The sequence below is a fragment of the Salvelinus alpinus genome, chromosome 26, assembly GCF_045679555.1.
Source record: "Salvelinus alpinus chromosome 26, SLU_Salpinus.1, whole genome shotgun sequence".
Lineage (NCBI taxonomy): Eukaryota > Metazoa > Chordata > Actinopteri > Salmoniformes > Salmonidae > Salvelinus > Salvelinus alpinus.
Window position 1 is genome coordinate 14,919,493 of NC_092111.1, and position 23,123 is coordinate 14,942,615.

The following is a 23,123-nucleotide window of genomic DNA, read 5'->3' on the forward strand; positions in this document are numbered from 1 at the left end:
CTATGATGCTAAAATCACTAGTATGTCGAACCCATTGTCATTTCAAATATCTTCAAAGTGCAGCTTGTTTTTTGTTGGTCCAGGAGACAAATTCCCTCGTTGCTGTGACTCTATTAATGCTCATTGGTGTGTGTCTTTAAGAGGCTAACACAAAATATACAATGTGAAATAGTCAATATGAGTGTCTCTAATCAGTGATAGACAAACTACATACGAAAGGTCATGTCTTGACCACTTAAAATACATTTTTGCTGAGGGTCTGGTTACCTTCAAGCCGAGAATTGATATATCCATTAAGAGTAAATCAATATTTTCCTGATGCTACATTGCCTTGTTAAAAAAATCTCCAAGATAAATAACAAAGCAGAATACAGGTTTAAAGTTTATTTTACAATTGCAGAAACAAAACAATACTTTCGTGATTTAGAGGATAGAATTTTGAACAGTATTAATGATACAACATTGAAATGTATAATTTCTTGTGCATTGCATGTTTATTTTGACATACAGTACCATGCACCAGAAGAGATGCCTGCGTAGTTATATTTAATTATGTAAACCACACTGAAGGACCTACTTTTCATTGAAAAAAAGGACATGTTCTGGCTCTACAGTATATATACAGTATACAGTGCCATCGGAAACTAATCAGACCCCTTGACTTTTTCCATTTTTTTTTTTACGTTACAGCCTTATCCTAAAATGGATTAAATAAATACAAATCCTCAGCAATCTACACACAACACTCCATAATGACAAAGCAAAAACAGGTTTTTCAATTTTTTTGCAAATTTAAAAATAAAAAGCTGAAATACCTTATTTACATAAGTATTCAGACCCTTTCCTATGAGAATTGAGCTCAGGTTTATCCTGTTTCCATTGATCATCCTTGAGATGTTTCTACAACTTGGAGTCCACCTGTGTAAAATTCAATTGATTGGACATGATTTGGAAAGGCACACACCTGTCTATATAAGGGCCCACAGAGCAAAAACCAAACCATGAGGTCGAAGGAATTGTCCGTAGAGCTCCGAGACAGGATTGTGTCGAGGCACAGATCTGGGGAAAGGTACCAAAAAAATTATGTAGCATTGAAGGTCCCCAAGAACAAAATGGCCTCCATCATTCTTAAATGGAATAAGTTTGGAATCGCCAAGACTCTTCCTAGAGCTGGCCACCCGGCCAAACTGAGTAATCGAGGGAGAAGGGCCTTGGTCATGGAGGTGACCAAGAACCCGACAGAGCTCCAGAGTTCCTCTGTGGAGATTGGAGAACCTTCCAGAAGGACAACCATCTCTAAAGCACTCCACCAATCAGGCCTTTATGGTAGTGGCTAGACGGAAGCCACTCCTCAGTAAAAGGCACATGACAGTCCGCTTGGAGTTTCCCAAAAGGCACCTAAAGATTCTCAGACTATGAGAAACAAGATTATCTGGTCTTGATGAAACTAAGATTGAACTCTTTGGCCTGAATGCCAAGCATCACTTCTGGAGTAAACCTGGTACCATATTTCAGCAGCAGGGACTGGGAGACTAGTCAGGATCGAGACAAAGATGAATGGAGCAAAGTACAGAGAGATCATTGATGAAAACCTGCTCCAGAGCGCTCAGGACCTCAGACTGGGGCGAAGGTTCACCTTCCAACAGGACAACGACCCTAAGCACACAGCCAGACAACGCAGGAGTGGCATTGGGACAATTCTCTGAATGTCCTTGAGTGGCCCAGCCAGAGCCCGTACTTGAACCCGATCAAACATCTCTGGAGACCCGAAAATAGCTGCACAGCAACGCTCCCCATCTAACCTGACAGAGCTTGAGATGATCTGCAGAGAAGAATGGGAGAAACTCCCAAAATACAGGTGTGAAAAGCTTGTAGCATCATACACAAGAAGATTCTAGGTTCTAGATTCTGTAATTGCTGCCAAAGGTACTTCAACAAAGTACTGAGTAAAGGGTCTGAATACTTATGTAAATGGGATATTTCAGTTTATTTGTAATAAATTAGCAACATTTTATAAAATCCTGTTTTGCTTTGTAATCATGGGGTATTATATGTAGATTGATGAGTGGGGAAAAAACAATTTAATACATTTTAAAATAAGGCTGTAACCTACCAAAATGTGGAAAAAGTCAAGGGGTCTGAATACTTTCTGAAGGCACTGTATATACTATTTATACCTATATATAGTTAATTGTATATTTTTTCCATATTTCTCTATAAAATGACAATATAAAAATGCACACAGTACAAATGTTGAGCTGCAGCAAATAGCAAGATATGACATACATTTACACACGCTTGCTGATCATTTATGTATGTATCCTTTTAAAACTTAATTTACAAGTTGAAACTGAAACTGCACATAATACAAAGAAACGTGGTATCAAAGCAAATATTTCAATACCAGCATTAAATAATACTTGATTAGTGAAACAAATACTGTATGCAGAGAAAAGCTAAACAAATGAGTATTCTGTTCTTTCTGTAGTTTGCCATTTGACCTACACGTCATCCTTTAAAATGTTATATCCCTTACGCAATGTTGAGGTGATCAGGAGAAGAGAGTCTAAATGTCTAAATGTCATCTTGCCATGGAGTTTATTTTAACAACCCTAATGTATACCTCATCATAGTACCCCAAAAGCACTCATGTAAAGTGCAGAAATCCTAATTCATTTTTGATTAGTTGTAAACAACTAAACACCTTCATATCGATCATATATTTGCAGAATTTGTGGTTTTGTTCAACATTTCTTTTAAATGTTAGTTTCATCTTAAAGGGATACTTTGTGATTTTGGAAATTATGCCCTTTATCTATACTGAACGAAAATATAAACGCAACATAAAGCAACATGCAACAATTTAAAAGATTTTACTGAGTTACAGTTCATATACGGAAATCAGTCAATTTAAATAAATTCATTAGGCCCTAATCTATGGATTTCACACGACTAGGCATGGGTGGGCTACTTGGAAGCCAGGCCCAGCCATCCAGAATGAGTTTTTCCTCACAAAAGGGCTTTATTACAGACAGAAATACCCCTCCCAGACGATCACACAGGTGAAGCTGTATGTGGAGGTCCTAGGCTGGCGTTGTTACACTTTGTCTGTGGTTGTGAGGCCAGTTGGACAAATTGCTAAATTCTCTAAAACAACATTGGAGGTTGGCTTATGGTGGAGAAATTAACATTAAATTATCTGGCAACAGCTCTGGTGGACATTCCTGCAGTCAGCATGCCAATTGCACACTCCCTCAAAACTTTGGACATCTGTGGCATTATGTGATAAAATGGCACATTTTAGAGTGGCCTTTTATTGCCCCCACCACAAGGTGCACCTGTGTAATGATCATGCTGTTTAATCAGCTTCTTGATATGCCACACCTGTTAGGTAGATGGATTATCTTGGCAAAGGAGAAATGCTCACTAACCGGGATGTAAACAAATGTGCGCACAACATTTTTGAAATTAATATTTTTGTGCGTATGGAACATTTCATGGATCTTTTATTTCAGCTCATGAAACATGGGACCAACACTTTACATGTCGCGTTTATATTTTTGTTTAGTGTACTTCCCCAGTCAGATGAACTAGCATGCTAGCAGATACTCACAGACCTCCAGTCATTGCGCTAACGCTAGGTAGCATTGGCTCGAGAAACTACCTCAAACTTCCTTCATACTGGACACAGAAGCATAAAAATGGTATCCACGAGTTCATCGAACTCTGGGGAAGTAGATAAGTAGCCTCATTGCCAAAATCCCAAAGTATCCCTTTAATTCACTGAAAAACATGCACAGACAAAAGATCATATAAATAATCTGCAAAATGTGTGTTCAATTTCAAAATTAAATAAAATCCAAAACAGAACATGGCCCAGTTTTAATGACAGCAGTTACTTCGGACTGATTCCAAAGTCTCAGTTAAGATGCAGTGCAGTATTGAGATATAGTGCAACGATTCAGTAATCAGTCATATCATCAGCTTTTGTCCAGCTTAATTATGCTTTATCAAACTTTTCTAGTTCAGTGACAAAGATCAGGTGGTCCTCCGGAGACTTGCCATGCGTTTTGCTAAGGTGCAGTTTGACTGCATGCTTGCTGACAAAGGTCCGATTGCACAGCTTGCACTGAAATACAGAGCATGAGTCTTCCTCATTAAGTCCCAGGGAACTGAACGTTTTCTCCGTTATCATTCTGGTAACTGCCTGCTGCTCTCTAAGGTGATCTATGGAAAGCTTGGAGAGGTCCTTCATGCTGAAGCCTAAGTGGGACTCCAAATGGTTTATGTAAGAGGAAGGAGTCCTAAACTGAGAGGCACAGTCACTGCACAGAAACAGGGTCTGGCCCGAGTCAATGTTTTTCAGGAATTTTGTCCCGCCTGTCCGCCTCAGCTGGTACTTGACATTGGCCAGCCAATGGGAGATCGTGGTCATGGAGAGACCAGTGAACTTGCAGATATGGACCCGCTCCTGGGGGCCGAGGTCAGTCATGACGAACTTGCCGTCAGACGTCTCCTGGAGACAGGAGGTAAACTGGGCCTGAAGGATGAGGAGGTGCTGAGGATTCCAGTTGGACTGCCGGCCTTTCCTTTTCTGGAATGCAGAGAGCTCCTCCAAGCCATCCTCGAAGGCGCTGTTGTCCGCGTCAGATTTCTCAGAGATGGAGGATGGGGTGGACGATTTCGGTGTCAGACGGCCGGTCAGGTTCTTGACCATGTCGGAGATGTCCATCAAAGCATTTTCCCGTAAAGGGGACGAGAGAGATTCAGACAAGCTTGAGAGAATAGGCCTGTTGCTGTTATTGGTATTACAGTTGTTATTGTTGTTCGGCGTAGTGGAGGTGCTGTTAGCGGTGCGTCCATTCGTGTTTTTGGATTTTGTCAAGTCCATGGGCTGGTCATCATTGTCATAGAATCGATTGATTGACTCAACTTGCTTGACCTGATTGGAGTTGTTCATGGGCTTCTCCATCATGTTGTTACTGATCTTGTACAGCATTGCCAGAGGGTCTAGAAAGGGGGTGGCTGTCTTTGAGGCCTTTCCCAAGTGATTGTTCATGATGGACTGCAACGCACTGAGAGGGTTGACAAAAGACTGCTCAGGTGAATGATCCGTGATGATTCCCAAGCTGTTACAGCCATTGCCGACTACCGTTTTTGGCACATCTGTTCCGTTCTTCATCGGCGGATCCGCTCTGCTGTCTTTTGCCTCTCCCTCTCTGCTTCTAGGCTCGCTCTTATCCTCTACATCAATGTTTTTCACCGGATTGTTAAAGCTATCCGGCATGGGTGACCCCTTCCTCTCCTTGGACAGTGGGGACGATGACTTGGTAGAGCTCACTTTGAATTTATTTTCTGAGGCCTTCTCGTCCTTCTCCTTCTTCACAGAGACCTTCCCTGTGACTTTTTCCACCAGCTCCTCCATGGCAAGCACATTGTTCTTGTGTCTTGGAGGTGGGGAATGACTGACCGGTGAATGGATCAGATTGCTGGAGTCAGAGGCCATCACCTTCAAGCTGCTAGTGCTGAACAATGGTTGAACCACCTGGACACTCTGCATTGAGGACTTCAGAGACCCCTGGAGCTGGTAGGCAGCGTGGATGCTAGGGTAGCCAGCACCACCCCAGGTGGGCGTCCCAGTCTGGGCCTTGCTGATTGCACTTGACACTGTGAACTCTAAGGACTTCAGGATATCCAGACCTCCTTTGGGAGTCTCTTCCAGGTCTTCCTCTGTGAGATACTTGTAATGTCCAGCCTTGCCAGCTTTCTCACTTTTCTCAGTCAGATCCTCTTTCTCTTCTTTGATCTTATTCTCTGGTTCACTCATCTCCATTTTCTCATGTTCCTCCCTTTTCTCTTCAGTGTGGGAGGAGTGCAGGAGAGGAGAATCGGGCTGTGACTTCACATTGGGAGCAGGCAGTCGTGTAGAGGTCGGCGGGAGAGGAATGGACTGTATCTTTTCCTCAACCAGGGGGTCAAACACCAACTGCTTCCCCTTTTTGGACGCTGTGTTGGTCACTTTCAAAAAGTGTCCTGTGACCATCATGTGGGCTGTCAGTTGTTGCAGGGTGTCGTGGGAACTCCCGCACTCCATGCATTTGAGGATCTGGGCCTTGCGAGCCTCAAACTGCCAGGTGTAACTGGCGCCATTTTGGTAGCCGTAGCGGTTATTCGCTGTGACATAGGGGTTAACCAGTTTCTGGTCTTTCGTGGTCTCCCCGAGGTGTACACCAGGTGTGTTGTGGACAGACTCTGGAGAGCACGGTGACACCAAGTCATGAAATGCTCTTTTTCTGGTAGGTGGCACCAGCTTTGAGGTGAGGGCTGGCATGGGTTCTTTGAGAGGCACTTTCTGGTAGTGTTTTGTTTTGATCATGTGGACGCTCAGGTCCTGCAGGGATTCAAAGGAGTGGCCGCAGTACATGCACTTGAGAACCTTTTGAGCGTCCTCCTTGCCTTCCATCTCCATGAGGGAGCGCTTACGTGGCTTGGACCACCTCTTTCCCCGCTCCTCCTCCTTGTCCTTGTTGTCATCACGGTAGTGGCCTGACTCATTCATGTGTACCGTGAGCCCCACCAGCGTGTCATAGGCTCCGCTGCAGTCCTTGCACCGGAACTTGCTGGCACCGGTGAACACCGGGCCGTAGAGCTTGTTGTGCTGCCGGTACAGCTGCACAGTGCTGAAGAGGCTCGGCTCGGGGAGGAGATTATATGGTGTATGCTGCAGGGTTTTGGCCAAAGCCGCTTGGTGCCAGTCGTAGGTCACTCCACCGGTGCTGCCAGTGCTGACACCAGTGCCATTGTTGTTAGTGTTAGCGGTACTTCTAGCGGTAGTGTTGCTGGTAGTGTTGGTAGGGGCAGAGGTGTTGCTGCTGCTGTTGGTGTGGTTATTATTGTTCACAAGTCTGATAGTATTACTGTTGGCGATACCATTGCTCCCCTTGTGGCTGCTTCCATTGCTGTTGCTGATCACACTGATGACCTTGTTGCTGTTGCTGTTACTTCTTAGCATGTCCTTGGTGATGCTGGACCAAGAGGCGTCCGAGATCAGGTTTGCATAGACGGCTTTCATCTGCGCCAGGCTGTCCTGCAGAGACAGGCCATTGGGGATCTTTAGGTGGTCTTCTCCTCCTCTGACTGCCTCCTCCTTATCCAGTCCGTCCTTGGAGCGAGTGCTCTGGAAGTCGGTAAGCTGGTCGCTGGTATCGCTGAGAGGAGAGGCATAGCCGGCGTCGGGGTTGGTGCCATTGCTGAACGGGGAGTTCTGGAAGCTGAATTGGTCCCCGGCATCGTCATCCTCGTTACAGAGGTACTCGCCGTCCTGTCCATCCAAGGAGAGCCCATCATCTTGCAGGTGCTCCTCATCGATCTTGTCATCAGCCTTAAACTCGTCCTCGTCCCCATAAGCTGAGAAACACAAGATGAGAGAAAAAAGGGACATCAGGCAACTCATTGGGGCAGAACATTCCTAGTGGCACCACTCAAATTGGTCAGATGTGTCCACCTGATGTGTATAAAGATTCTCGATGTTTGTATCCCATAATGTGTGTTTAATGTGTGTATACCACGCATCCATGCGTGTATCTCTGAATGTGTAAAGAGTGGGTGAGTGTCATGATTCTTAAGAGATTTTTGTCAATAGTCCTGGCGGAGGACACAGCTTTGCAATTACAAAGTGGCAAACATCGATATCTTGACTATGATAGATAGTCCCCTTCACTGTGCGGCCTAACGAAGGTATTGAACATTGCGGCTCAGCAAGGGTAAAGGAGAACACAGATGAGCAAGATAAATATTTCCCCTTGAGTTCAAAAACTAGGGACACAAGCAAAATTCTACATGATGGAAAACCAGTTCCCAAAGCAGAAGATGTATATTAATCACTTCTGTCCACTTGACAAAAAAGGTCAGTAGCCTACATACAGTATGTTAGAACTCTCATGTTTGTTGCTTTGTTTGTCTTAACTTCAAGTTATCATACACTATATATTATTGATGTACACTGTTGAATACAAATATACAGAAGAAAGTTCACAGTCCTAAATCCTATCCTTCAAATGATTAGACTGCCCAGGAAAAAGGTTACAACAACAGCCACAAGCCAGTTCATGTACTAAAATGGCTTCCTCTTCTAGTTGGAGGGCACTGACTCTCTGACTTTGATCCAGTCTCTGCTACCACTGTGCCACTCACACCCTGCCCGTCAAGTGTGCAATAAGTGGGTGAGCATGCCAGGCCCTCGGCCGTGCTGGCATAGAGTTGGCAGAGGCAGTGGACTCCTCACAGCGTGGCGCGTGGAAATCGCCGGTGGAAATGACATGACATGTTGTCACCATCCATGCTGTACTAGTTCTCAGGGAGCGGAGTGTGGCGGCTTCCGGGGGGGAGGGGAAACAGAATATTACCCGTAGAGGATGAGGGCGTGACTTTTGAGTATACTTTCTCTTTCTCCACACAGACTCTTACATCAAGGTTCATCTACATACTATTTTGAAGTACACTATAAAAAAAAAAAAATCTGAATTGAGGAAAAACGACACCAATTGTTTTTTCTTCAACACCAAAAAAATCATGCAGTCCTTATGTGGCCTTTCATCAGATAAAGCAGAGATAATAGGTAACAACAGCATGGCTATGGTATGTGTCTAACGAAACTGCCTTTTCCTCTAGCATTTACACTTCTAAGTGTTGTCAGCCTCGAAAAGGGAATAACGGAACTCTTTGTCAGGGCACAACAAGATAGAAAAGACACGGCATTTATTTAATGACCATTAAGGAAAGTGAATGAAAGCCACGTGACTGAGCACTTAACAAGGCACTACCTGTGTTGATCAGCTGCCTGGGTGGTTATCTTTAATGGAGGACAACATGAGATTGCAACCCCTGTAGCCATGCAGGAATCATGGCAGACATTTTACTTTGAGAATAAGCCTATAACCAGCGTCAACCGTCTAGAAATCCAGGCCCTCTGGACATTGAGACAAAGTCAGACTTCAACTGTCTCTAAACTGCACTAAGTAGCGAATAAAAAATTGTAGAGGAACAAATTTCCAACAATCAAATGTGTTCCAATTTCACAATACTATGTCACGTTTCACTTGATATGAAAATGTGCTGTATCTACATTACGTACGTTCCATATTGTAATGGTAATCGTAAAGGAGAAATACTGTAAATAGAGAAAAGGACAGAGAGAGCGAGGGGGAAAGAGCGAGTGAAAGCGATACAGAGACAGACAGATGGAGACAGTGCTCGGGCAGTTCACTCTATCCTTCCCCATAAGATGCTTGTCCAAGGTGCCAGTATCAGTCTCTAGCGAGGAGGCAGATGTGCTGTCAGCTCCTGAACTGTGCATGCCGCTCAGGCCCATAATCGGAGAAGACATAATACCTGATGTTTGTGAGCTGCCATTTACTGCTGCCTGAGAGAAGCTGGAGGGCCATAAGCAACTGTGACTACTGTGTGTGTTTGTGTGAGTGTGTGTGTGTGTGTCTCTGTCTGCGTGTGTGCTGGTACAAATGTGTATGAACATCCAACTCTAGCGTGTACCATATATACACAAAAGGTAATACTACTTTTCTCACATAATACCTGGAATCTATCTGTCCGGTACTACAACTAGGCTTATCCCAGAGCCCCACATCACACCCTTTCACATATAATCCAATTAAGTTTTTAGGGATAGGGGGCAGCATTTTCCCTTTGGATGAATAGCGTGCCCAGAGTGAACTGCCTCCTACTCTGTCCCAGATGCTAATATATGCATATTATTATTACTATTGGATATAAAACACTCTGAAGTTTTTAAAACTGTTTGAATGATGTCTGTGAGTATAACAGAACTCATATGGCAGGCAAAAGCCTGAGAAGAAATTCAAACAGGAAATGGGAATTCTGAGGCTGGTCGATGTTCAACTCATCGCCTATTGAAATCCCAGTGGGATATGGATCTGTTTACACTTCCTACGGCTTCCACTAGATGTCAACAGTCTGCAGAACGTTGAATGAAGCTTCTACTGTGATGTTGAGCCGGATGGGAGCTGTTTGAGTCAGTGGTCTGGCAGAGAGCCAGGTCCTGGTCACGCGCATTCCACATGATATCGACTTGCGTTCCATTACTTCTATAGACACAAAGAAATTCTCCGGTTGGAACGTTATTGAATATTTATGATAACAACATCCTAAAGATTAATTCTATACTTAGTTTGACAAGTTTATTCAACCTGTAATATAACTTTTGGAAGTTTTCGTCCGACGTTTGCCTGGACCTGCACGAGCGTTTGGATTTGTGTACTAAATGTGCTAACAAAAGTAGCTACTTGGACATAAATAATGGACATTATCGAACAAAACAACAATTTATTGTGGAACTAGGATTCCTGGGAGTGCATTCTGATGAAGATCATCAAAGGTAAGGGAATATTCATAGTGTCATTTCTGATTTCTGTTGATGCCAACATGGCGGAGAATTTTATTTCTTTTCTGAGCGCCGTCTCAGATTATTGCATGGTTTGCTTTTTTTGAAATCTGACACAGCGGTTGAATTAAGAACAAGTGTATCTTTAATTCTATGGAAGACATGTATCTTTCATCAAAGTTTATGAGTATTTCTGTTATTTGATGTGGCTCTCTGCAATTTCTTCGGATATTTTGGAGGCATTTCTGAACATGGCGCCAATGTAAACTGAGATTTTTGGATATAAATATGCACATTATCGAACAAAACATACATGTATTGTGTAACATGATGTCCTATGAGTGTCATCTGATGAAGATCATCAAAGGTTAGTGATTCATTTTATCTATATTTCTGCTTTTTGTGACTCCTATCTTTGGCTGGGAAAATGGCTGTGTGTTTTTTGGACTTGACGGTGATCTAACATAATCATATGTTGTGTTTTCGCTGTAAAGCATTTTTAAATCGGACACAATGGGTAGATTAACAAGATAATAATCTTTCATTTCCTGTATTGGACTTGTTAATGTGTGAAAGTTACATATTTCAAAAAAATATTTTTGAATTTCCTGCGCTGCCTTTTCAGTGGAATGTTGTCGAGGGGTTCCGCTAGCGGAACGTGTGTCCTAGAAAGGTTAAAGAACTGACCACAACAAAAAATTTCAAAAGTCCATCCATTGTCAAGAGCATTCCGTATTTCACTTCATTGGAGCGTTTGGTTGAGTACCTCAAAGCACTGACAACTCTCCCATCACTCTTACTCTCTCACTGTCTCCAAATAGCTCATCACACTAAGCAACACACCAAAAAAAATCAATTAGCGTCTCCACTATAATTACCCTTAGCTCTGACTGAGCAGAGTGGGTAAAGAGGGAACGCCTTGACAGAAGAGACAGACAAGAGAACCTGACACTTCTAAAAACAATGGCAGTCTTTTCCTGCACACACACACCTACACCTCAGCCTATATCCCCCCCCCCCTCCCCCATACTAGAGGTCGACCGATTAATCGGAATGGCCGATTAATTAGGGCCGATTTCAAGTTTTCATAACAATCGGAAATCTGTATTTTTGGACACCGATTTGGCCGATTATTATTATTATTATTTTTATACCTGTATTTAACTAGGCAAGTCAGTTAAGAACACATTCTTATTTTCAATGATGGCCTCGGAACGGTGGGTTAACTGCCTTGTTCAGGGGCAGAACGACAGATTTTTACCTTGTCAGCTAGGGGATTCAATCTTACAACCTTACGGTTAACTAGTCCAACGCTCTAACCACCTGTCTCTCATTGCACTCCACGAGGAGCCTGCCTGTTACGCGAATGCAGTAAGAAGCCAAGGTAAGTTGCTAGCTAGCATTAAACTTATCTTCTAAAAAACAATCAATCAATCATAATCACTAGTTAACTACACATGGTTGATGATATTACTAGTTTATCTAGCATGTCCTGCGTTGCATATAATCGATGCGGTGCGCATTCGCAAAAAAGGTACCTAACCATAAACATCAATGCCTTTCTTAAAATCAATACACAGAAGTATATATTTTTAAACCTGCCTATTTAGTTAATATTGCCTGCTAACATGATTTTCTTTGTGTCACTTCACTTGCAACAGAATCAGGGTATATGCAGCAGTTAGGGCAGCCTGGCTCGTTGCAAACTGTGTGAAGACTATTTCTTCCTAACAAAGACAGCCAACTTCGCCAAACGGGGGATGATTTAACAAAAGCGCATTTGCGAAAAAAGCACAATCGTTGCATGACTGTACCTAACCATAAACCTCAATCCCTTTCTTAAAATCAATACACAGAAGTATATATTTTTAAACCTGTATATTTAGCTAAAAGAAATCCAGGTTAGCAGGCAATATTAACCAGGTGAAATTGTGTCACTTCTCTTGCGTTCATTGCACGCAGAGTCAGGGTATATGCAACAGTTTGGGCCGCCTGGCTCGTTGCAAACTAATTTGCCAGAATCTTTGGTAATTATGACATAACATTGAAGGTTGTGCAATGTAACAGGAATATTTAGACTTATGGATGCCACCCGTTAGATAAAATACAGAACGGTTCCGTATTTCACTGAAAGAATGAATGTTTTGTTTTCGAGATGATAGTTTCCGGATTCGACCATATTAATGACCTAAGGCTCGTATTTCTGTGTGTTATTATGTTATAATTAAGTCTATGATTTGATAGAGCAGTCTGACTGAGCGATGGTAGGCACCAGCAGGCTCGTAAGCATTCATTCAAACAACACGTTTGTGCGTTTTGCCAGCAGCTCTGCTGTTTATGACTTCAAGCCTATCAACTCCCGAGATTAGGCTGGTGTAACCGATGTGAAATGGCTAGCTAGTTAGCGGGGTGCGCGCCAATAGCGTTTCAAACTTCACTCGCTCTGAGACTTGGAGTAGTTGTTCCCCTTGCTCTGCATGGGTAACGCTGCTTCGAGGGTGGCTGTTGTTGATGTGTTCCTCGTTTGAGCCCAGGTAGGAGCGAGGAGAGGGACGGAAGCTATACTGTTACACTGGCAATACTAAAGTGCCTATAAGAACATCCAATAGTCAAAGGTATATGAAATACAAATGGTATAGAGAGAAATAGTCCTATAATTCCTATAATAACTAAAACCTAAAAATTCTTACCTGGGAATATTGAAGACTCATGTTAAAAGGAACCACCAGCTTTCATATGTTCTCATGTTCTGAGCAAGGAACTTAAACGTTAGCTTTCTTACATGGCACATATTGCACTTTTACTTTCTTCTCCAACACTTTGTTTTTGCATTATTTAAACCAAATTGAACATGTTTCATTATTTATTTGAGGCTAAATTGATTTCATTTATGTATTATATTACGTTATATATATGTTCATTCAGTATTGTTGTAATTGTCATTATTACAAATAAATAAATAAAATCGGCCAATTAATCGGTATCTGCTTTTTTTGGTCCTCCAATAATCGGTATCGACGTTGAAAAATCATAAATCGGTCGACCTCTTCCCCATACATACACACACTCCAAACACGTACCTCCCCCGACATCCCCAGACTGCTGCCTCCACCTCAGAACCCAACAGTGTCAAATCATGTGTCAGTGTGAGGGTGGTGGGTGTCAGTGTCCACAAACAAGCCTTTTCTTTCAGCGAAAGAAAAAAACAACATAAAAGTCCATTTTTTGGGCTTTTTCTCTCCCTCCTTTTTTGCCATCTGTGTAAAAAATAAATAAATAAAAAAGCTCCTGGTGTCACCGGTGGCTAATAAGGCAATCAGTGATGGGGAGATGCTGACAAGGCACGTTGAGCCGCCCGCTTTCAAGCCTCACTCAGAACGGAGAGAGGGGGAGAGAAAGGGGGGAAGGATTCAAATAGGGGGAGGGGAGAACGTCTGTTGTGGTTGTCAGTCAACAAAAGAGAAAAAGAAAAATAAGCCCACTTTGTGCTGTCACGGAGAATGGAAGAGGAAAATAAGTTTGTAAAGACAAAAAAAGGAAAGACGATTTGTTTAGGTGTTAGCTGACAGAGGTGTGAACAGGAGAGTTTTGAGTTTGTCTTTGGGTGGGTCAGATGTGAAATCGACAGTAACCTGAGGCAGCGAGATAAAAATGAAAGGTGTGCATTTGTGTGCGTGTATGTGAGTGAGCGTGGGTGGGTATGTAAGTATCTATGTGTATCTATCCACCTGGTGTGCTAGGGAGATATTCTGTATGTATCCATCAGGTCTGTCCCTGTTTGTTTGTGTGTCTCAGTACGTCAGTGTCAATGACGTGTGCGTGTTAGTATGTGAGTGTGCAAATGTGTGTGTGTCAAACACAGAGGGGACGTGTGACAGCTGTGGAGAGGAAAGGGAGAGCGAGGCCATCTGCATCCAGAGACGAGCCTGTCACTTTGGCACGGGCTTCCTCCAGACAGGTGACACCTCGGCAGGACACTACCGGGCCTTTACTGTCACTGTCACACACACACACACACACACACACACACACCCCTAAGTTTACAGTACATAGACAAAAACAGACAGACATTCTCACAGTCACGCACACGCAAACATGTACAAGCCTTCTCTATGCCAAGCTCAAATCTGTTTTATAAACTGGGTAGTTTGAGCCTTGAAAGCTGATTGGCTGACAGGCGTGGTATATCAGACCGTATACCACAGATATGACAAAACACTTATTTTACTGCACAAATTATGTTGGTAACTAGTTTATAATAGCAATAAGGCACCTCAGGGGTTTTTGATATATGGCCAATGTACCACGCCTAAGGGCTGTGTCCAGGCACTAAGAACAGCCTTTAGCCGTGGTATATTGGCCATATACCACACCTCCTCGTGCCTTATTGTTTAAATATAATACTGCATTCATCAAAGAAATTGTTATCTGTCATGGATAAACATAAAAAAAAACATTGTCCTCTTACAGTACTGTTTATATATTGTCTATATGGCACAGTGGTTGTGATAGTATGCACAGTGAATTCCCAACTAGCTGTGCTTTCACTCACATGCCCTAATGTGTTGACACGCTCAAAACATTGCATCGGAACAACTCGAGAATCAACTGGCGAGACAGGCCCCTCTGCTTCAAAACAAATTAGACGAAAATTAAGTTTTGCTTTCCCGAGAGAGAGCCGGCAGTTTCTCTCTATATAACGTCTGAAAAATGGAGTCACTTCATATATATTTTTCCTGGCTCGTTTCTCTTGCGCAAATCTGTCACTTAAACCCATAACACTATCTATCTGTCACGGGGCGCAGGGGTTACACCATTTGGCTGGTGTCAAACTTAACCAAAGCTATCGTGAGGGAAACAATGTGAGACAGGGAGCGAGAGCAGTTGAGCGAGAAGCAGCACCACCGAATTGCAACTCACACACATGATACACACACACACCCCTCCATATTTATTTACGCTGTCTCAGAGAAGAGGGCCAATCCCGGCAGTCATTTGCGGTGCTAATGTCCAATTCCGCCTGCTCTCACTCCGCTGATTTAGCCCGTGTCGGGCTCTCTGCTATTCCAGACCGGCAACCGAGTCGCCGTTTAGACGCCCTTCAAAATGGGGGCCGAAACGTGGCCAGTCTTATCCTCTCTCTCTCTCTCCGCTTTGCTTTGTCACCGGCCCCTCCGCTCGCTGCCACTTAGCTGTGATGGCTTTGGACAGGCCTGATCAGTGTGTGTCATTTGACCTGCAGGAAGTGTGCATGTGTGTGTGTGCGCGCGAGAGGGGGACAGTGGGACTGGCTGTAAATAAAATGACATTATTATTTCCTCTGTCCTATCATGTAGAAAAGCCAATTATGGTAATGCACTGCACGTCAGGGGGCATGTATTTTCCTCCCTCTCTCCTTCTCGCTCTTTCTTCTTCTCTGGGACAGCCACTGCTGCACAGGCCTGGGTGGCGTGATGCTGTCTGTTCCAAGCGCTCGCTTGCGAAAGCAAGCTGGCGTTAAGGCCTACTGCCTACGTTCGCTAAGGCTAACCGAGGAAAAACTGCCAGACCTTTTCATTTACGTCTGTGTGTAAAAGGGTCGACAGCATAGTTTTAATTTCGAGATGATTCTCATAGTCGTTCCCTTTGTTCAACAAAAAAAAGAAAGCCACAGAGCCTCCTATTTCTTGGGCATCTTATTTACTGTAATGGTGAGGACCTCTGTTTTTTTAGTACTTCTCTCATGACTGCTGTTGGTGTACAATCTCCTTTAACATTATTCGGCTAGCAAAGTTTGACAGCTTTTTTTGCGATTTCAAACCAAATTTGAAATTTGCCCCCTCAATATGCCCAGGAACAAACTATACCAGGAAAGAGCACTCCGTTTTTACCCATCTTTTTCCATCATACAATCCTTGCTTAGGGAGTTACCCATTCACCGATTAGCATTATTGTTGTGATTATGTCCACTGCCTTTTTTGTCTCAAGACAGATCAAACTTAATCCCAGCCTAAACAAAAGCGGGGGCCTTTGAAGTTCTGAGGCTTGTTTTACATGGATCCCGCCCAGTATAAAGTGACATTGATTTTGTTTGCCGTGGATCTTGTGGAGTGGTCGCTCTAAATTAATATCTGATTTCCCCCTCAACTGCCTGCTTATAAAAATCTGCTCACAGTTCCCAGCCCCCCCTTCCTCCTGCCCATGTGGAATAATTGACCATATGGCACAATACCTGCAGGGCCTCCAATAGCTGGTGTACCGTTCCAGCAGGCCGTGCAAATTCATCTCCTCGGCTTTCCAAAACTTCCGGAGGTGGAAGAAAACCATGTTTGCTGCGCAACTGAGTGCTCATGTCTACTTTCGACAAGATATATGAAATGTAGGATAAATGGAATTCAAATGCGTTGGAGGTATGACATTTTTCTGATCTTATGCTCGATTGGAGACAGTTCTTTATCTGTCATAATGAGTGATTGTAATTTATTTTCTATTCAATTCACTAAAATGTTCATAATTTAAGGCAAATTTGTATTCATACATAACATTTCTGCCTATTTTTTGTAAATGGATATTAAAGATACAAAAGGTGTATGAAGATAATTTGATGTGATACACCTGTAGCATGGTATCAAATGAATAATGCATTTGTACCTTCTCATTCACGTTTCTCTCTCTCTCTCTCTCTCTCTCCATCTCACACACACTCCAATGTAAACCCTACTTCGTCCTATAATATATATATTTGTTAAGGTTGTGTAGCACACTTTCCCTGTCATCTGCAGTACACTAACTTGCTGGCCACAACCAAATTATGTTAATGACCTGCTAAAATGGGTCATATAGACAGAGCATTTTACATTAGCTTCAAATAATAGGGGGGGGGGAGGGGGGGGGGGTCGCTAAGGGGAGGTGACGAGACTATTGGGTTGTGGAGGGGGGAGTTCTGTCAGTTCACTCTTATATCCCTGTCCAGAAGAGGGAGATAAGTCCGACATGAGTTATCCTGACCACCATGACAACGTTACTCACAGCAACATGAACAAGTACGTTTTCCATCACAAGCTCTTAATCATGGGAAAAAGTTCACCTTGACCACCACGGTTTCATTATTTGAAAACGCAACAACTGTGCTAAACTCTTAACCTAGGCACCAAGGTAATACTAGGCCTAACTACTAACACATTTCCAATACACATCCAAACCACGCAGCATTGACAATCCCAGACGCTGCGAGAACTTTGGCGCTTTGGCGTGATCGTTGAATAATTGATAGGCTCAATTAGCACATTACTCACAGTTAAAAGGATACAGACTGGTGTGTAGATGCACAGTGAAAACAAAAGTATTAGTTCACCAGAAGAGGAATGTCACCTTCTGACTCTCTGTTCATTCACTCTCTCAAAAACTGCACCCTTACACATTTGGTGTAGATTTCCACTGAATGGTATTGAAAACATACAATTTTGTATGAAATACAAAAATACATTTTCTCTACAATGTCAACCCACAGGGGGACCCTATCAGAAAATATCCTCAAACAACAATACTTGTGTAGAGAAAACTTAACACCACTATTATGTACACAGGGTTCTGAGTTGTCATGTTGCCTGTTATGTACAAACAAACTTTTCAGGTAACACTCAACAGTGTACTGTTTATGAAAATGTTAACATTTCTCAAATAGTAGTGTAGACGGAATACTGTTTAAACTGTTTTCAGATATTAAATGTAACACTTTGTGTTATATTGTACTATACATAATATTTTCCTCATACAGACAAATTAACATTCAACCGTAATTATGTTTAGTAGTGTTTTCAAAGATTGACACACACGTTCCAAAACCTGTTTCCAGAAAATGTCACTATCCTTTTCTACATTGTCAGTGTATCATATTGCCTCAACGGCAAGGTTACTCTAACTCTGCTACAGCACCAGTCATATTGAACAAAAATTTGTCAGAGACAACAACCAACAATGAGTAAAAAATGTTTTTATTTTTTATTTTAAAACACATAGTGCATTCGGAAAGTATTCAGACCCCATAACTTTTCCCACATTTTATTACGTCACAACCTTATTCTAAAATGTATTAAATTGTTTTTCCCCCCTCATCAATCTACACACAATACCCCATAATGACAAAGCAAAACCATACATTTTTCTATTTGCTAACTTAAAAATACAAAACTGAAATATGACATTTACATAAATATTCAGACCCTTTACTCTGTACTTTGTTGAAGGACCTTTGGAAGAGATTACAGCCTCGAGTCTTCTTGGGTATGACGCTACCAGATTGACACACCTGTATTTGGGGAGTTTCTCCCATTCCTCTCTGCAGCTCTGTCCGGTTGGATGGGGAGTGCCGCTGCACAGCTATTTTCAGGTCTCTGCAGAGATGTTCGATCAGGTTCAAGGCAGGGCTCTGGCAGGGCCACTCAAGGACATTCAGAGACTTGTCCCGAAGCCACTCCTGCGTTGTCTTGGCTGTGTGCTTAAGGTTGTTGTCCTGTTGGAAGGTGAACCTTCACCCCAGTCTGTGGTCCTGAGCGCTCTGGAGTAGGTTTTCATCAATGATCTCTCTGTACTTTGCTTTATTCATCTTTCCCTCGATCCTGACCAGTCTCCCAGTCCCTGCAGCTGAAAAACATCCAACCTCTATGATGCTGCCACCACCATGCTTCACCGTAGGGATGGTGCCAGGTTTCCTCCAGACGTGACGCTTGGCATTCAGGCCAAAGAGTTCAATCTTGGTTTGATGACTGGTCTGAGAGTCCTTTATGTGCCTTTTGGCAAACTAAATGGGCTGTCATGTGCGTTTTACTGAAGAGTGGCTTCCATCTGGCCACTCTACCATAAAGGCCTGATATATGGTAGAATGTCTTTCTGGAAGGTTTTCCTATCTCCACAGAGGAACAATGGAGCTCTGTCAGAGTGACCATTGGTTTCTTGGTCAGCTCCCTGACCAAGGTCCTTCTCCCCCGATTGCTCAGTTTGGCCGGGCGGCCAGCTCTAGGACGTGTCTTGTTGGTTCCAAACTTCTTCCATTTAAGAGTGGATGCCTTCAATGCTGCAGAAATGTTTTGGTACTATTCCCTAGATCTGTGCCTCGACACAATCCTGTCTCAGAGCTCTATGGACAATTCCTTCGACCTCATGGCTTAGTTTTTGCTCTGACATGAACTGTAAACTGTGGGACTTTGTATAGACAGGTGTGTGCCTTTCCAAATCATGTCCAATCAAATGAATTTACCACAGGGGGACTCGAATCAAGTTGTCGAAACAGCTAAAGGATGATCAATGGAAACAGCACGCACCTGAGCTCAATTTCGAGTCTTATAGCAAAGGGTCTGAATACTTATGTAAATAAGTTATTTCTGTTTTTATTTTTGTTGATGTTTGTAAATGTTGATCTTGGGGCCTCCCGAGTGGCACAACGGTCTAGGACACTGCATCGCGGTGCTTGAGGCGTCACTACAGACCCGGGTTCGATCCCAGGCTGTGTCACTACCGGCCGTGACCAGGAGTCTCATAGGCCGGTGCACAATAGGCCCAGCGTCGTCCGAGTTAGGGGAGGGTTTGGCCGGGGGGCTTCACTTGGCTTATCGTGCTCTAGCGACTCCTTATGGCGGGCCAGGTAACTGCAGGCTGATCTCATGTCGTCAGTTGAACTTTGTTTCCTCCGACACATGGGTGCGGCTGGCTTCCGGGTTAAGCCGGCAGGGTGTTAAGGAGCGTGGTTTGGCGGGTCATGTTTCGGAGAACGCATGACTCGAACTTCGCCTCATCCGAGCCAGTTGGGGAGTTGCAGCAATGAGACAATATCGTAATTGGATATGACGAAATTGGGGAGGGGGGTAAAAATGTTGATCCTAGGTAAATATAACTCTATAATTGTCCATAACAAAATAACGATTTAACAGCATACCTGTTAGTTAATTTACATGAAGACATTGTGGGTTAGTAACTGCATATTATAATTTTCTTTAAACTAACAACAAGCAGTGTGAAACCTTAAAGTTATTTGATTTATTCTTTGCTGAATCAGTTAACTATAAACAAACAATTTTGAATTTCACAAATAAACTTCTGATAATCAGTCATTTTACTCCCCTGCTCTTCGCTCCTGCATTGCAGTACAGTCTCTCTCTTTCTTCCCTGTTCTCCCTCTCTCCCCTCCCTCTCTGTTTGTCCATGTTCCCTGGGAGCCAGCTTTGAGCAGCCATAGCGACGGTTGCAGTCAATAAATCACCTTTCCCCCCCACTGTCAACTCCAGGCTGCTCAGAGATGAGACAATGGCCATTATATCATAAGCACTGCAGAGCCAACCCCCATCTGGCTGGCTGCTTCTGTTGAAACCTATGTAACTACCAAGTCGCAACATTTCGCTAATCTTAGCTGATGTTACAGAACATAAGAGACTAGTATAGCCTCTGCTCCCATTATTGCTGCTTCTCGAAATAATGCAACCAAAAAGTCCTAACGTTTTGCTAATGTTAGCTGAGCGTTAGTGTAGCCTCACTCCCACCTGGTTAAGCTTTGGGAGAAACCGCCTGGAAGGTTTAGCTATTACAGTTAGTGAAGCCTCTGCGTCACATGGTTATTTCTGAAGAGCTACATTGAAAAGCGTATGGTTTTGGAAAGGTTAAAGTCAACATTGGAGTGCTTCTGGTGCCAATATAAGCACTCAGGCTTCGCTTAGTGTAGGACATTTTAATTCATACACAACAGGTTCTAGGATAAGCATTTTAATAGACCAGCTGCATTGACAATCTTTCCTAATTCCCTGATGTCTTTAGCAATGGTAGGGTTAAATTGAATCATCATTGTATCACTATCTAACCTCTTCATTCCGCAGGCATTGTTTGACTTCAAGGAATTCCTGGGAGCTTGACGAAATTCAGTCCTTACTGTTTCTATCTATCCTCGTCTTTTCTCTGCACTGACCAAACCAAAAAACAGATTAAAACAAACTGAAATCAACATGTACAAGAGTTCTCTGGGAAAAAGAACAAAACAAAAAAATGGGGCCTGTCCCTTTAAATCTCCCCCTGAAGTCACCTGTGTACTGCCCCCTGACAGTGGAATTTCCCTGGCCCAAACAACAGCTGCTCCCATCGCCTAGCAACAACGGGTTGATGGATGACCCCAAAGACGATAATTACCATAAATCACTCTCTTTCTGCAGAGGACAGGAGAGAAAATGGCAAGGGAGAGAAAACAAAAGTATTGCTCAGATACACCTTTCCATGACCCCTGTTGCATCAGTCACACTTTATTTGGTGAACATTTCCCATGAGGGAGAAAAGTTAGTATGAGGCTCCCTAATTGGATAATCACTGGTTGCTGCCCAATCGGATTGGCCGTAAAAAAAACCTCCGCAGCAAATCAAAAGTGACATTAATAGTTGTTTTGGACTGATCGTTTGCTAGAGTTTCTCAGGAGTCAGAGACAGTGTTTTTTTTCAATGGTTACATTCAGTGAATAGAGTCTAAAATGAAACCGGATAAAATGAATTTTAAAAAACTACACAGGAGAAGGAAAGACAAAAGAAAACAAAGTGGATTGTGAAGGGAGAAAGGCAGTGCAGGGGAGTGAATAGTTGTGTAAGTGAGTGAGTGAGTGAGTGAGTGAGTGAGTGAGTGAGTGAGTGAGTGAGTGAGTGAGTGAGTGAAGGCCATGACCTCACCAGTTATGTCTGGTTGCACAATAACCCATCAATCAACCCTTCCCTGTACCCTCAGCCTTCCCCTCTATTCACATGGGCCGTCCGCTTTGTACACCGCTGAGGAACAACATGCACACACACAAGACACACACACATTCTTCCCTGAAACTGACCCCTTGTCTCTGCGGGGAAAACCCACAGCCTGTGGATGAGTCAGATCAGAGGAAAGACACGCACGCACATACACACACACACACACACACGCACGTACATACACACACACGCGCGTACGGACACACTGATTGCCAAATCCAATTCGCTGATCATATGAGAACATCGTCTTCATTCCACAAAACAATGTCAACTCCATTCACATCAATGCAAACAACGTGACAGAAAATATACCTTGTTACATCATTGCATTAATCTGTGTTGTCAAGCTACTTCATTTAAACAGTTTAAATGAAGTGTTACTGGAAAGTTAAGCGTTGAAAAATAAAAACAAAACGGGGTCAAGAAAGAGTAACAATTCTGTCAGCCCACGTGGGAGTGTTTGTGTGTGTGTGGGGGGGCGTGAGGCCTATTCCTGATGGCCGTGACAGTGAACTGACAAAAGAGGGAGGCAGTGGGGGAACGAGAGAGAGCCCCTGAAGGAGGAGACGCACTAAATCACAAACTGGCCTCTCACAGAAGAAACCACGTCACTGGGGATCAATGCCTACATCTCTGATTGTGTGTTTGTGTGTGTGTCATGTGTGTTCACAGTGGTGTGTGTGCGCGCGTGCGCCTGTGTTGAGATTTCCCAGGGTAGGGACATGACTCTTAGTAAACCATCCATAACAGCTTAGAAGAGAGGGAGGAAGGAGGAGGAGGAAGAGAAAAAAGAGAAATAGGAGGGAGAAAGAGAGAAGCATTAAGTGAAGGAGGGAGCATGGTGAGTGATGGACAGACAGAGAGAAGGAAACCATCGCTCAACACAACATAATATCGTACTGAGGGTAGACTATGGAGTGCTCGAACATTTTAGAAATGGAGACGAAAGAGAACCTTACCGC

General features: G+C 43.2%; 1 protein-coding gene across 1 annotated transcript in view; it reads right to left on the reverse strand.

Moving 5' to 3' along the window:
• Positions 1–369: 369 nt before the first annotated feature.
• The window catches only part of LOC139554802 (teashirt homolog 1-like), a 35,917-nt gene continuing 13,163 nt past the window's right edge, over positions 370–23,123 (reverse strand). The window contains exon 2 of the mRNA XM_071367955.1: positions 370–7,407. Coding sequence (XP_071224056.1) covers positions 4,001–7,407 — 3,407 coding nt within the window. The 3' untranslated portion in view covers positions 370–4,000. The remainder of the gene's footprint in view (positions 7,408–23,123) is intronic.